This window comes from Sphaeramia orbicularis, chromosome 7 (genome assembly GCF_902148855.1).
Source record: "Sphaeramia orbicularis chromosome 7, fSphaOr1.1, whole genome shotgun sequence".
NCBI classification, from domain to species: Eukaryota; Metazoa; Chordata; class Actinopteri; order Kurtiformes; family Apogonidae; genus Sphaeramia; species Sphaeramia orbicularis.
In genome coordinates, this window is record NC_043963.1 from 33,040,936 (window position 1) to 33,056,786 (window position 15,851).

A 15,851-nucleotide genomic window follows, 5' to 3' on the forward strand; every position below is an offset into this window, starting at 1 on the left:
TGTTGTGTAAGTATAGTATGTGCCAAATCTATGTTTTAATCTACACAATGTATTTTACACTTTTATGTCACTCCATCAGATATTTCCTGGAAATGCTGTACTTTTTCACTTCCTTACTGTCATTTAACATTTTGTGTTTTTATTGTCTTTTTCAATTATGATACAAAAACACAAAACAAAACAATAGGCACATCAATATGTACAAAAGGGCACTTGAAGAAATTCATAATATGCAGGTTATTCGTGGTATATATATATATTTTTAAAAGTATCCAAAAAAAAAACCCCAAACAAACAAACAGACAAAACCACAGTTGACTACAAAGCTGTTATGAAATCATCCCCCTCCAGAAACTCCATAAATGAATCCCAAATTTTAACAAAAGTATTGTATTTCCCTTTAATGATAAATGTAAGTTTCTCTAGGACAAGGCAAGGCATTAGCATTTACTTGTTTTTCTCTTTGGCTACAATTGTGAATCTTAAATATTCAACTTATATTGTTAGCCATTATCGTGCTGTGTATCTAGTTGTTAATCCTGACATCATGGTGCCGTAAAATTCATTTTCAGGTCCAAACAGTCCATAACAGTATGCTGTATGCATGTGTACTATACAGACTAGATACATTTATTTAAGTCAAGCACATTTTTTGCTGTATCAGCTGTATGTTAACATAAACTATTACACTTATTCCTTCCCCTGAACTGGACAGTACATAAATAAATGATAGATAAATGAACCACAAACACTTCATAAAGGCCTTATCATACATCAGGGTAATCCATACAGACCTGGTTTGGCAGATGCAGTTAGTTATCTATCGAGTGTTAGCTCATGCCAAATGTAATTTTTCTTCTTCGATTAAGACTTGTAACTTTACTTATCCTCTTCCTCTTTCTTTACTCTTTGTTATCACATGTAAAGGGGTAGAAAGACAACTGGATGTGTTCTATGGACTCATGGACATAATACTGCGGTAGATGGACCTGGAAATAGAAATGATGCTGTGGCTAAATACCTGGAAAAATCTATCAACAGTATACATGGATTAAAAAGAGATACTGACCCTCTGTTAATATTTTTTTTTTCATGTGATTGACTAGAAGAAGTAGTACGTCTACCACTTCTTTTAAGTATTAATTTGTGGTAATACTACTTTTAATCACACCATCAATCTGAATTATGTCATCCATACCAGTGCGTATGTAATTATAACACCATAGATGGAGGGTCTGATATGCCTTTGTTCTTATGGTGTCTGCATGCATCATTGTTTATTTGTATTGGTGCGTGTGTAATTGCAATACAACATTGATATTTGGGCTTTCTTTTGACTCCATGGACATAGTCAGATGACGTATTTTGTCAATATATGGTGAATATAATTTGCAACTCATTGGGGTGGGACCTTTCTGTTTGGAGTTTGCATGTTCTCCTTGTGTGTGCGTGGGTTCTTTCCTAGTACTTCCTCCCACCATCCAAAGACATGCACTAATAGGTTAATGGGTTAATCTAAATTCCCCATAGGTGTGAATGTGAGAGTGATTGTTTGTCTCTATATGTCAGCCCTGCGATGAACTGACAACATGTTCAGGGTGTACTCCGCCTTCACCCATGAGTAGCTGGGATAGGCTCCAGCGATCCTAGTGAGGATAAAGTCGATTCAGATAATGAATGAATTTGCAACTCACAGTACATGCAACAAGTTGTTAAAATGTATGTTTCAGCATGAGAAGAAATTTTAAATTAAATGTTTAGCCGCCATTTAATACGTTACACAACTGCTGCTCATTAACAAACATAGACACTCTCACATTTGCTTATGGGTTTAGTTTCATCATATTAAAAAAACAGAGCTCTCTGCTGGGAGACATTGTGGGTATTGTAGTTTTCTGTCTAAGCAGCTTTTATAAAAGTTGAGATCATGTGGTTGTGATTGGATATAACTGTGATTGGCTGATGGAGTGTGGGGTGAATGTTAGTGTGACCCTGTGTGTCCTTTACACACTGACGGGAAATCGACTAGTCCAAGCTCCAAGGAAAGCTATAATTCTAAAAGCAATACAGGCCAAAGGAACATACACACATCCCTTTCTCTCTCAAGCGCATGCACACGCCGCTTGCACTGAAGTCCTAGCTGTACCATAGTAACCACATTAATTGGGTTGTGTAATTGTCTGGCAAAGCATTGTGGGAAACAGCCCATACAGATCTGTCCCTTCACCTCAAACCGCTTTTTTAACATGGTCTCCCATCGTCATGACAGTGCTGTCCAGGAAATTTGCTGAACATGTGTGTGTCTGAGTGTATGTGAGTGCTATTTGGTTATATGTGTGTGTGTCTCTATGGCTCCTTTAAGGGAAGTGAGTGTGGTGGCCTCCCATTCCACCGCATGTCGGCTGTGGTTCAGCTGTGGTCCACCGCCAGGCCCTACATTTGGAACACAGAGAAAATACACCAGGGGTACTCGCTCCCACTGTTTTCTGGACCCGTCTTTCATCGGTTTGTGTGTACATGTGTATTTTTGGTGCGCATTAGTGTGTGTGTGTGCACATATGTACATGTGTTACAGTGCGCCACTATGCTGTACTCTTTGCCCCCGATATTTTAAGGTTTTTTGGCCCCGCGTCATAAGTGTGTGCTGTATTTCCAGTCTGCAGTTAGATGACCAGAGTGAGAGAAGCCGTACGAAGGACAGGAAAGGCAGGAGGAATGGGGAGAGAGGAAAGCAAGGCGGGTAATTGAAGGGTTCAGGGTAATACTTAGGCCAAGGATGGCTGTTTCAACGTGTTTGCATAACCTCCTTGAACTTAATATTTAGCCCCACTCTGGAGTGAGTATAGGGCACGACAGAACCAAATACAGAATGATAGAGGGGGAGACCAGACGAATGATAGAGAGGTCCGAGTCCAAGGCGGAGGTGATGCCATTCTCTTCTGCAATGAGCGTCTCCTCTCTTTGATTAGCAGACGAGAAGGAGGAGAGAAGGAGTGATGGAATGAAGATAGAGACAGAGAAAGAGAGCGGCTTGGAGTGACCTTCCTGTTCCAGAACCAGTGATGAAGTGGTTGATGGAGGGTTACGTTAACTCAGTTGAACACACAACAATAAAGAGAACCCCCAATTTAAATGACACAATGCAGAAGGCGTCCTCGTGGTATTTACAGTTTGCATTGCTGACAGTGTAGAGAAAAAGCTTTACTGGAGCGCCCTTCCTTCCTATAAAGGAAGAGAAAAAACAGACAGAGAACTTAATACACTGCTGTTTGTACTTACGTAATGTGAGATGTACATCTTTTTTTGTGGCTGTCTGTAATCTGCTGACAACCAAACAGACAGAAATGTGATAACTGATGTTTTTGGTCATGTTGACAACCAATCATGACAAACATTTTTGGTTCATGCTTCTTAACTGTAAGAATTTGTTGCTTTACTCTGTTCCCCTGATGTTGGACCTATACATACTCAAAGGGTTAAAGCAGGGGTGTCAAGCATATGGCCAGTGGCCCACAACCTGCCCACCAGCAATCAAGTGCAAAAATTACACTGAAGATATTAACAGTGATTTAGCAATTTACTGATTTATTCCAAACATGCAATGAAATTTAACAATATATATGAACAAGCAAAACATAAATAATAATACAAAAATCAACAATCAAGACAATCTTAGACAGAAGAACAGCACAAGAATTTCATTTACATGCCCAAAAATGGGTGGAAAGAAGTACAAAAGTCAAGGGCCCTTTGTAGTTCCACTGAGATTTGTATGTTGTAATGTACAGGGTGTCCCATAAGTCTCCATACATAGGAGACATAATACATATGGTTCTAACATGTATTTCTTTATATTTCTTCTTTATAGTTCTTCAGCAGTGGAGGACACGCATTGAAATGTGTTCCCGACAAAATGGCAGCCATATAGTGCATATTATAAAAATTAAAATGGTTTATGTCAAGAAATGTTTATTTTTCCTATGTATGGAGACTTATGGGACACCCTGTACATGTACAAATGATAAGTTCAGGCATAATATTGTTGAAAATTGTACTTATTTTTTGGAAGAAATTTAAGGTTTTTTTCCAGTTTATTCACATTTTTTTGAGAAAAGGATAGGTTGTAAATGTAAACATTATGATGATTTGATATTACTTTTTTGCACTAAATCATAGAGATGTCATTATTTATAGATTATTATGCTATTATTTTAAATGTCTGGCCCACTTGAGATCACTTTGGGCAGTATGTGGCTCCTGAACTAAAATCAGTTTCACACCCATGGGTTAAAATATTTAAAAAAAAATTTTTTAAAAATTAAATAAATAAAAAGAAAGGCATATGCAGTGTATGTGACAGGTGGTCTGAAATACTTTTATTTGCACTGTCCTCTTTTTTTTCACATGATGTGACCTCCACAACACCTCCTCTCCTGCCCTATACTATATGGTGTTCATCTTTTGATGTTAAAACAATGTAGAGGAGGGGGTTGTGGGACGGTGCTCTGGCTGGATCAGAGATAGATGAAGGGGACATAACTCATCAGTGTTTATACTGAGGCCTTAGTTCTCTTTCTTAACATGCTGCACGTGTGTGTATGTTTCTTTCTCCCTGTGTGTGTGTGTGTGTGTGTGTGTGTGTGTTCTTACAGTAGTGTGACTGGAGCTGTGTTACTCATTCTGTGACCCTCACCTCTTTCTCAGATGACAGGGAGCTTTAAACAAGCCAGCTGCTGTATGTGTGTATGTGTGTGCGTGTGTGTGTGCGTGTGTGTGTGTGTGTGTGTGTGTGTGTGTGTGTGCGCGCGCACGTGCATGTGTCTCTGCTGCAGCCTGAGCTCTACACGTGTGTGGTACAGTACAGCCCCCTGTCTTGTTTCTTGTGCCTTGGGGAGACACTGTCAGTCAGCTAAGTGACGATGAAGATGGAGAACAAACCTCCCCTTTAAGAGAATGGAAAGCCCGGCTTTGCTATTGAAAGGGCCCCTGGAGGTTTAGGGTCACAGCTTACCTTCCTGGTCCGGGCTGTATAGGTGGGCCTCAGACAGCTCTGGAGATTGGCAGTGGCTTTGACTAATCTCATATGGATTGTGTTTTTCTCACATTGATGTTGAAGGAGGACGTTGCATCCACATAACAGGAGCACGGTTCTCCCAAATCTGTGACATCATAGTCATCTCTGACAACCCACGAGGGCTTGTTTATTTATCTGTCCTGCTTTTTCAACTACAGGAATCTGTCCACCCCCTTGTCAGAAAGTGACGTGATGATGCTAGAGGACTTTAAACCTCACTCCTTGTTTTGTGGACACCCTGAGATGTTGTATTAAAGGTTTAGTCTGTAATTTGAAGTGGCACCTAGTGGTGAAGTTACTCCCACTTGGAAGCTGCTACAAACACAAGAAAATCAGAAGGCCATTGGGCGGTGTTTTAAATGTCTCTGCACTTTTTAATTAATTCTCATAGCATATAAAACATAAAAACTTCTGAGCAAATGAGGGAATATGACAAACTTCTTGGGGAGCAATTTTATATCCTTGTTTATAAAAAGTATACATACACACACACATGCACACACACACACCTCATTTTAGTTATTCTTCTGGTGATTACAATAATGAAAACTTAATTACAAATGACATATTTCACTGTTATATTAAATCCCCTTAAATCTTGCACACTGAAACCTTTCAAGGAAACATTCACCTCAGAAAATGGGCTATTTTTATGGCATATCCATAAAATCAAAGTGACATCTTTCAAACTGATGAGCTCCGCTTTAAAAATGACACCCTTAAGATTGTCTTGACAAGATAAAGGTAGTTAAAAGGAGAGAAAGTTGAACTCTCATTTTTTCTCATTTGTCTATGTTCACACATCCACCCAAAGCCACCTGGCCTCCCTGCCTCTCCTCCCTGTGTCTCCCTGTCTGGGTCCTTCTATCTCCCCCCTCTGGAATGCAGCGGTGGCCGTCTGGTCCTGCTCATCTCTGGGAGCAGTCAGCCATCTCTCCTCGTCCCTGCTCCCACTCTAAACATTTGGCTAGTTTTGGCAGATTTGTTGATTTTTGTCCCCTCGTATTTTCCCTCTTGTTGCTGTAAAACTGATACATACTCTTTCAATTAGACCCCTCCACCACAACCACCACCCACCACCCACCTCCTCCTCCTCCCCTCCTCCTCCTTCCACCAGTCAGAGTACTAGTGTGGGAGTGGGGTTGAGCAGAGTAAGTGGGTTGTATATTTTATTAGTGAAGTGAAAACACACACAACCTGGGCCAGTTCTGGGAGAACCATCTGCTGTCATGATTTTTCTTGGGAAGCACAGCTCAAGGTTAGCATGTAACATTTAGCGTTCTTGCTTGAAGTTTAGGATTAGCATGTAATGTCTAATATAAGTGCTAAACAGAAATATTGGACTTGACGTGGATTTCCAAACAAGACAGGCATGCAGAAATTTTATTTGTGGTGAGCATGCCTAAATCCTGTTTTATAGATCATGATAAATTATGCTTTTAATCTGAACAAGTTTATAGAATAGGAAGTGGGTAGTAGGTGGATCTGACATGTGGCTACTAAAGGCTAGCTTGTAGCTAATCCCACCTAAGCAAGATGAGATGCATATGAGATGCAAGCCAAAACTTTCATCTCATAAAATATGTTTAACCCACATTTGAAACACAGATTTACCATCTCGACTGGCTTTAAAGTAAGCTTACCAAATGAAGCCAGAGCATGTGTTTTATGTTGGAAATAGACGTTTTCCCCACCTCCTCAGTTGTAAATAACACAATGTTCCAAGACCATAAATAATAGTGTCACTCAACCATGCCCCATTCTCATGTCCTCTGCTTGCTCTCACCACAAGACTCTCGTACAGCCTAGCCAGGGGCCCCCGGCCCTGCGCCGCACCTTCACACACTTACAATCAAGGAACAGCCATAAAATGTCAGTGGAATGTTTCTGCAGAGCTGGACAGTTAAGTCGTGGAAAGGCATGATGGCAAACTAGAAGACCTCATAATGGATGTCTTAGGGACCGATATTAGTAGGCTCCCCATGTTCTAGCTAACAAAATACATCACACATGCACAGAAGGACTTGAAAGCGCGAATATGTGCGCAGACGGGCGAATGCACACACATACACACACATGCTCACACTGCACTTAGGGGCAGACAGTATTGATGGCTCCCCCGGGCATCACACGGACGCATCTGTTTCTGTCCCACTGACTCTCCACACTCATAATTTCAAGTAAGTCATAACACAAATTATAAACACATATCCCTCAACCGTGACGCCTAGGAATAACAACATGGAGTGCGCTGAGCTGATTTAGGGTAGGCTGGGACTCCTAAATCTTTACCTTTGCTCCTTTCTTCCCTTCCTCCTCTCTTTTTTCTCTCTCATGCAGCACAGGTGGCAGTCACTTTTGTCAAACACATATTTTACACTCGTCTATTACCTTTTATCTCGTGCCATCTTTTTTCCTTTTCTCTTTTTCATTCCCACTGGCTACTCCCCCCTCCGGAGCTACAGTATCGGTTCCTTCACGCCCTCAGTCTGTGGATTTGTTTTGTTCAAACCTACTCTTGACTCCATCTTAACCCCTTGTAATCCAGAAATCCATCTGACTTGCTATTTTTGCATCTCGACTTGTGACATAGTCCTTAAACCATCTTCATAAACTGTCACTCATTTCTCATTGCTTCATCTGAATTATTTCATTCTGCCTTAAGTCTGTTTACCATTCTCTCCATCCACACTTTCCATTGCACTTTTTTTTCCTTCCATCTCATCTCCTTTGACTTGCCCCCCCCATCCTCCACCCTTTCCTTTTACCTCTCACCTCTCCTCGCATGGTCATGTACTTTAGCCATCCATCTCCCACCTCTGTAGATCTGAATGTCTCAATATGTCCATGGGACCATGAAGTTTCAATTGGAATCATATGTTGTAGTCAAGCACAGAATTTCACCCCTTATAAATAAGATGTCAGTCCGGCCTGTGCTACTCTTCAGAGTTTTACATGCTTTTCTTGCGTTTCATCTGTTTGTGTGTATCATGTTTACCTTGACATCCAAAATACGTACCTTGTAAAATGAACCATCCCTTTTCTAACACATGAGACCTTCAGCCGTGGGATTTATTTAACCTTATATTGGAATGGCTTATGACTTCTCAGTGCATGGGGTCTGACTTTTATGAAGAGTAACGACAAGTTTATCATGAAAAACCATCTCATTGTTGCCCTTTCAATCAGACAGGAAATGAAGATAATCCTTTGTTTGTCCAGGCCACGCCAGGTCTAAGTTAAGCAGGGAGTGATACAAGAGGGAGGAAAGAAAGAAGGTTCACCCACTCAAGATCAACCGGCAGATACAGAACAAACATTTGTCTTTAAATATGCGTGTGTCTCTGATGGAGGAACGCTGTCTCGCAGACTCCTGTACATTGCACATTTGCACTATGTCGAAGGCCAAATGGTCGCTCAAATTAAACGTGATTAAATACTCAAGAGTGATTCAGGTTCAAAGACTGTTAGCAATACTAATCAGCACACACACACATACACATACACCATGCACACACACTCACTGATTGAGGATGTGGGAGACAAAGTTTACAGGCTCGCTAATCATAATAATGCCCCTTTTATTGTTTTAGGAAGACATCACTCAGCAGAATCTTGCAGTACCACTTAGAGAGCACCCACAGAGAGACAGCACTGTAATCTGCTGCGTTAATTTAGAAGACTGGAAGTGATTTAGATTGCACTGAAGCATGCAGCACCGGAGTGAACTTGGGTTCAGAGGTTTGATTTATTCTGGCTCAAAATGTCCCAGGTAGATCGATAATTTTCTTTTCTGAAATCAGTACTTCTGCCAAAGAATGCTTGTGAGAGTAATATGTCAGTCAGATCTATCAGCGAGACAGTCACAGATAGGCAATATTATTTTATTTGTGGAAATCTTTCTTTTAAGCGTCAACCTTTTCTGCAGTGCCATAGACTGCGCTGGTATTAACCCATAAAGACCCAGTGCTACTTTTGTGGTAGTTCCCAAATGAATTTTTCTATTTTACCTTTCTTAAGTGATTTATCACCATTTATTATCATATTAACCTCTATATTTTCCATTTTTTCAGTGACAATTAGGTATTTTCCTATATTTAATTTATTTTCATAAAAGCTCAGATTAAAGTTGATTGTTATTATATCAGAAACAGAGAAAACTGAAGAAAAAGTGACTTTTTCAGTAAAATATATCATTAGCTGAACATAAACCAAGTGTGTCCATCCACTGTCATTAATCCAACTCCATGGGTTTTACTGTGAATCAGTGTTGTAGAAGATGACGGTGTTTCCACGTTCACTACGGAGCCTCTGAATGTCCTAGGGTCATATTGGATGACCATGAAAAGATGACAAACTGCATTTTGCACCAATTGTTTACGTGTATTGACAGGATTTGTGGATCAACAGGTATTAAACATTTTAGATCAGTAGATGGTTTTGGTCGCCGGTGGATGTTTGGGTCTTGATGGATTAACCCTTTAACAACTGCAACCTCTCTGGCGCGGCATTTGGCACTTTACAGCATTCATATTACTGTAACTCCTGAACTGTTTGCGCTATCCATAAAATTCAAACGACATCAGAAACTGAGGTCCTTAGCTTTCTGTCACTAAATAACACTTTATGGCAGCAATGTGGGACTCTATTACAAGTAGAAAGGAACTTTTTCAGACACTTCCACACAGGCTAAAAATGCTTGGAAATAGCAACAAATATGAACCCATAATAGGATACTGAATGTTCAAGACCAAAAAGCATTTTTGAGCAGATGTAAAATAGTTGAAAGTTTATTTTTTAAATCTCAAATAGATTCATTATGTACATTTACAGTTGTTTTTGATAATAAATATGCTAAAAACTTCAAGTCTGTTTTTTTTTTTCTTTTTTACTAAAACACACTGTTTTAAGCATTTATTATTTATAATGATGATAATTAATGGCCAGATATTGAAAGCTAAGTTCTTCCTGGAAACCAAGGTGCGAAAGAATTGGCAAAAAAGACATTTTATGACACTTCTATTGCAAAGAAAACATGAAGACACCTTGGCGGCCTGTTATAATGGCACACTTAAAAGGGTTAAAATGTAAATGCACAGTGCTGCAGTTATTGAGCCAAACACACAAAGAAATCAAAACCAACATCTTTCATGTGACAACTTTGTGTAACAATCCATGAAAAGTTACTCCATCGGGGTCAGGAAGAGATGGACCCCCCCTCCCGTTAAACCAGGGTTGAGTAGCTTTAAGCTTCCTCTTCACTTGATTCTTTCACCAAATTGACCCCACATTCAGTTCAGCTCTGACTTCAATTGCAAGTATTTAAAAAATGCAGGACTTAATCTCAGAGGTGCCTTTGTTATTTAGTCAAATGGCTTAGGATGCAATAATTCTTTTTGTGTTTATAGTTCGTGACTGACCTTAACTGACAAAATCCTCAAACTGTGAGACTACTGGACATGGTCTGATGTTGGAGTTTACATATCTGGCAGTGTGGTGTAAAGATGGCCATCCTGTGAGTAGGTTAGAGCTGTTAATCTGACACACTGTTTATGAACAAGGACACATTGTGCCCGTTCTTTGCCCATATATGACTCTGTGCATCACCTCTTCACTGTATTTAGCTCAGGCATAGATAAAGTAATGGAAATAGGACTGCAGTTGTTCCGTACTAAAATGTAAAGTTTATCATAATGCTATGGTAAAATTTCATTGAGGCATGAAGTAGGTTGAAGTTGAAGGGTTTTTTTCATTTTAATTTTATAATGGTTTTTTTTGTAGTTGTAGATTTTCCACCCATTTTCAATCATGCAGAATAAACCTACAGTGTAAAGCACTTGCTTTGGTCAAAATCCAATGTGGGTCTGTGTGTGTGTATGTGTGTGTGTGTGTGTGTGTCCCCATTACAGTGAGCATTAAAAGAAATAACAGTGGAGGTGTGGGGAGATGAAAAGTGTCAGGTCGGTCCCTCTCTGTGATTAATGGTGTGATTAGCTGCTCCGATGTATGTCAGAACACACATGCATACGCACACAAATACATGTGCAAATTCAAGAACACACTTAAGCACACACAAACACACAGAGGCCTATTAATGGCCTTGAATGGGAGAATCCAGAGCCCAGATGCAGCTTGCAGATAATTGTACTGAAAACACTGAATATGGAGTCCCAGGCCAGCAGGACTTTATTCAGCTTGTTTATTTTTGCAATTGAGTTATTTCTGCTGGGACTTAAATCACGGAATAAAAACACTCCAATGCAGGTCAATTTTTAATTGAGTCCAAAGTGTATTTTGAAGGCACCCTCCCCTCTTCTTTTCCTCTTTCCCCCACCTCACACAAACCAACACATTGCTGTACAGTGCTGGTTTAATGTCCTACTAATTTCCAATGCGATTTCAGAGTCTGGACTTCAGCCGTGTTATGTTTATCCAAATGAAAATACCTTCAGTGCCTACATTCTACAGCTTGTCACTCCGAACTTTACACAAAAAATTTAGGCTGATTCTAGTGACGAAGACAGATACGGAAACTGCGCGACAAAACACAGTCTTTGTTTTTGGATGTTCTTATTTTATTTTCCCTTGCTGGTTTTTTACTGCACTGTTTTACAGTGTTCTTGAAGTAAAAGGCCCATTTCGAGGGTGCATGGGTTTGGATATATATGGGAACATCCTTGTATTTTTAATGTGTTTACAAGATAGAATGTGTTTGTCACAACACGGGATTTAAGACATCCTGTTTGATGACGAGGGTAGAAATCACCAAATTTTTCTCAAAGCATTAAGCAACACATTCCCTTGAGTCCCGTGGATGTTACATTTGCATGTCTGGTCGTGGTTGTGTATGATGAACCTTGCTGGTATGTTTCCTGAGCACCTGTAGACAGTCTTCTGCTGTTACCACCCCCACCCCCCATGCACATACTCACAGATGAACACACTGTGGTAAACATCAGTGACAGAAAGAAGATGTCATATCCTCTACAGCCTACTCTATTAGCCTCCATTACACTATTACATGCCCATGAGTCATGCTGAGGTACCACTAATACAGCACTTAGCAGACCACTTCAAAGATGTCTGCCTCTTTTTCTGTGGAATCTCTGTCTGAGTTTAAGGAGTGCCGCAATGACTGAGTTTGCTGTGACATCTGCATATGTACGTAAGTGCCAGCAGCTGCAGATGTGACTGCCGCATGTCCACCTGTTTTTTTTTGTTGTAGGTTTTTTGGTAAATCTTATTGTTAAATAAATACGTACACACTCTTACCTCTCTATTCTTGCTTGGCTAAATAACTAAAAATTTACCATTTTAATACGATGGGGTTTTTTGTGTTTGTTTTTTTTTTACATTTTTGGGTGTTTTTTTCCCCTTCTAGACAGCAAGCTTTACTGGCAGCCATCAGTGAGAAGGATGCCAACATCGCCCTTCTAGAGTTATCCGCCTCCAAAAGGAAAATAGCCCAGGAGGAAGTAATGGCTCTGAAGCGGGAGAAAGACCGACTCATGCACCAGCTCAAACAGCAGGTACATCCACCACACACCACCACAAAGCTATTTATACATTCATATAAATGATGATTTAAATTAACAGCACTTAAAGTCTAAGAGGTTGACTTGCCTGCACATGAATCAAAGAGAGTCTGGCCATTGCGGTCAACATTTAGGATGGATTCAGGCTTTGCGAATTAAAGCAGGACTACAAATTCAAACCTGCTGCAGATGATGAAGCCTTGCCTGCATTAAAACAGCCTCATGGGCAGACTTTTGAACTTTCAAACCAGGAACAGATAAAGGTTAATAATTCCTGGTAATAAACAGAATAGACTTCCCCGCCTCAAACCACAGTTACTGCAATCAGTCATCGCAAGCCAAGCCGGTCAATCAGGAGCTGTGATTCTAAATCCAAGCGCATAAAAACACATGGAAAGCTTTTTAGTGAACAACTGTGTTGCAATCAAAGCCATTAAAAGTCACAGCGTAGGTTGGTATCATTGGTGAGTCACAAGCGTACTTTCCCGTCTGACATCTTCTGGTCAATATCTCAATGCACACTCAGAAACATACCTACACACACACGTATTTATTTCCCATGTTACCCTGGCGTTCAATATGACCCTAGGCTGAAGAAGGTATGTGGATCGTTAGGGTCTAGTCAGACCACATCAGTGACTGAGCTAACCTGAATGCTAACGATAATGAGCAAACAGCAGGGAGTCCATATATACAGTCTCCTGAGTCACAGGAGCTTCTGGGAACTATGGTGCATTTAAAAGTCAACAGATGCGGTGGCTGGGTGAACAGTGAAGTTGCGAACCTATGTTTGTTCGTGTCTCGTAAACGGTAAACAGGTCTTAGGGGGTGCAATTCCATTTGAGGAATTTCAAGGAAAGCCTATTATCTGTTTATCGCCATTGGATGCGTCATGTTTTCCCGTTGGGTAACCAGCAGTTAGAGTCCACCTGATGATGTGATGAGCTCTAATTGCAATGATGTGGCCTCCAGGCTTGGAGCATAAGAGTTGAGAAAAAAAGGAGAAAAGAGCAGAAGAAAAAAGTTGGAAGAGAAGAAAAGTAAAAAGGAAGAGTTTAGTGGAAGGAATGCACTGTATGAACCTTCCCTGTCTGGTCATTCCCACGCTTATGAATCAGATTTATTAAAAAAAAAAACATTTAAAGGCAAACTAGAAGAAAATGTCTAAAATAAAAAAACCTTTATATAGACTCATACAATTAAAATCCCTCTGAATCACTACTTCAGGCCCTCTGACATGGTGTGGTGGCATATTTACGTGAAAAGGCTCTGCCTTCTTCCAGTATTTTCTGTTTTCCTCTAACTTTCACATATCCAGGATCCCTCTGGGTGTGGACTTTACAGCACTGCATTTACACCTCCAGCAATACAATGTAAAATCAAAGTGACTTAGATTCATTCTGCTCTTCACCTTTACTGCACTGCTTATAGTATAGTGCAAAGTATACACTCAAACACAAACACCTCTGAACCTGTCTATCAGTGTCTGCAAACGTGAGTGGGTGTGTTCACGTCTGCTTTAGAATAAAACCAGTGAGAAAGAATGAGAAAATAACATTTATTTTCTAGTTTGTGTTTCTATTTTTCTCACCTTCAGCTAGTTCTTCTATTTCCATTTGTCTCTTTCTTGCTGTCATTGAGTATAGAGGTCAGGTTTCTTACAGACACAAGCAAGAAATATTACATACTTTATCTTTAGTTATTTGCTGTTGGGTTGTATTGGGTATTTCTGCATATATCTATTGGCTATAGTGTATCACAGTCAGCATTGGCACAGTTTGAAGAAACACCACCTTGACTGTCACATACAGCAGTAGAGGTGCTGAAGCTGCAAAAAGGATTTGCCACCAAAAATCAAAGCCCTAAAAAGTCAGTATAAGTTTAAGCTTACACTTCATTTACAATTTATCACTTTTTATCTTTGCAAAGCTGTGAACATATTGTTTGCTAATTTGCAACCAAATACGCTAAAGCACCACACTCACCACAAAGTAACTGTTCAAGGCAATGTTAAACCAGTTATTTCTCTGTCGGAAAGGACTTTCTGAAGGCAAGATAAATAGGTTAAAATACTGCAAATATTGCTGATGTTGTTTATTGATCGGTCTGTTTTATGTAGGATAAAATGGTGTTTTTGTGAATGGCTATGTTCACAGCAGTTTGTGTTGCGGTATTCATGTCTGCTTCTCCAAATCAGGGGCACAACAAGCGACTTCTACTGTAGGTATTAGACAGACTATGGATAAGTATCTGAGGCAATGCCACCTAAATGAAAACAACTAGGTCTAAGTACACATGCAAAAAAAAAAAAAAAAATCATGTAAATACTCTTTCAATGCGCAGTGATGTACCAGGCAGCTCTGGGACCACCTAGCACCAGGGCCCTTTAAGTTTGTGACTTTGTAGTCTGTTAATGTTATGGAGGGTGTAAGATAAGTAGTTCCTATAGGGAGTCCTTGTACTTCTTAGGTTCCTTCGACTCCTCACATGGAAGTCTCTGGGGGTTATATTTTTGAACATGACACACACCCACTGTCTGTCTTCTGACCCATTGACACACATACCAGCATAGGTTGCTCTCCTAAGGTCTTCAGCAGCCAATGTTGGAAGGAAACTGACCAGGAAATGCCAAAGAATTATGGGAGTCAGAATCTCCAAGGAGAAAGCTGATCTGTAGACAGCAGATAGATTTACCGATAGCGGTGCCCTGTCTGACCTCCCCACATCCCACTTTTGGATGATCTTGTGCATGTGTGTATGTATGTGTATGCATAATGCAGGCGGTCTAAGATAAACTAATTTTTTTTCTTTCTCAGACAACTACTTCTTGAGGCACTGGGCTTCTTCTGCACATACAAACATGCTGCCACACACTTACACAGATACACACAAAGACTGTAGTGTTTAGACATCCTGGGGAGAGAGTCAGAATGAATGTGTTCCCATGTGGGAATTGTCAAAAGTGGTCCCATCCTTGTGATGGATGGCTAAACATCAGTAGCTCTTTGAAGCTGAGAAAAGAATAATTTGAAATTCTCAGAGGTGTGCCATTTTCAGCGACTTTTTCTCGATCTTGCCTTTCACCTCTGCTCACTTCCTAACTTTTTTTTTTTGAGTTGCAGTTTCGCCTCCATCTTCTCCATGCAGAAAAGATTAATTTGTACTCCCAGAGGTTTGCTATGAAGGAGGGCATATGTAAAACAATATGTCTGCTTAGAGCTGGGGTCACTGTTTTTTTGTTT

At 40.1% G+C, this 15,851-nt stretch overlaps 1 protein-coding gene across 1 annotated transcript in view; it reads left to right on the plus strand.

Moving 5' to 3' along the window:
- Positions 1-15,851, plus strand: part of LOC115422054 (ERC protein 2) — a 175,402-nt gene that overhangs the window by 111,110 nt on the left and 48,441 nt on the right. Inside the window, exon 17 of the mRNA XM_030138098.1 lies at positions 12,456-12,603. Within this exon, the coding sequence (XP_029993958.1) occupies positions 12,456-12,603 (148 nt within the window). The remainder of the gene's footprint in view (positions 1-12,455; positions 12,604-15,851) is intronic.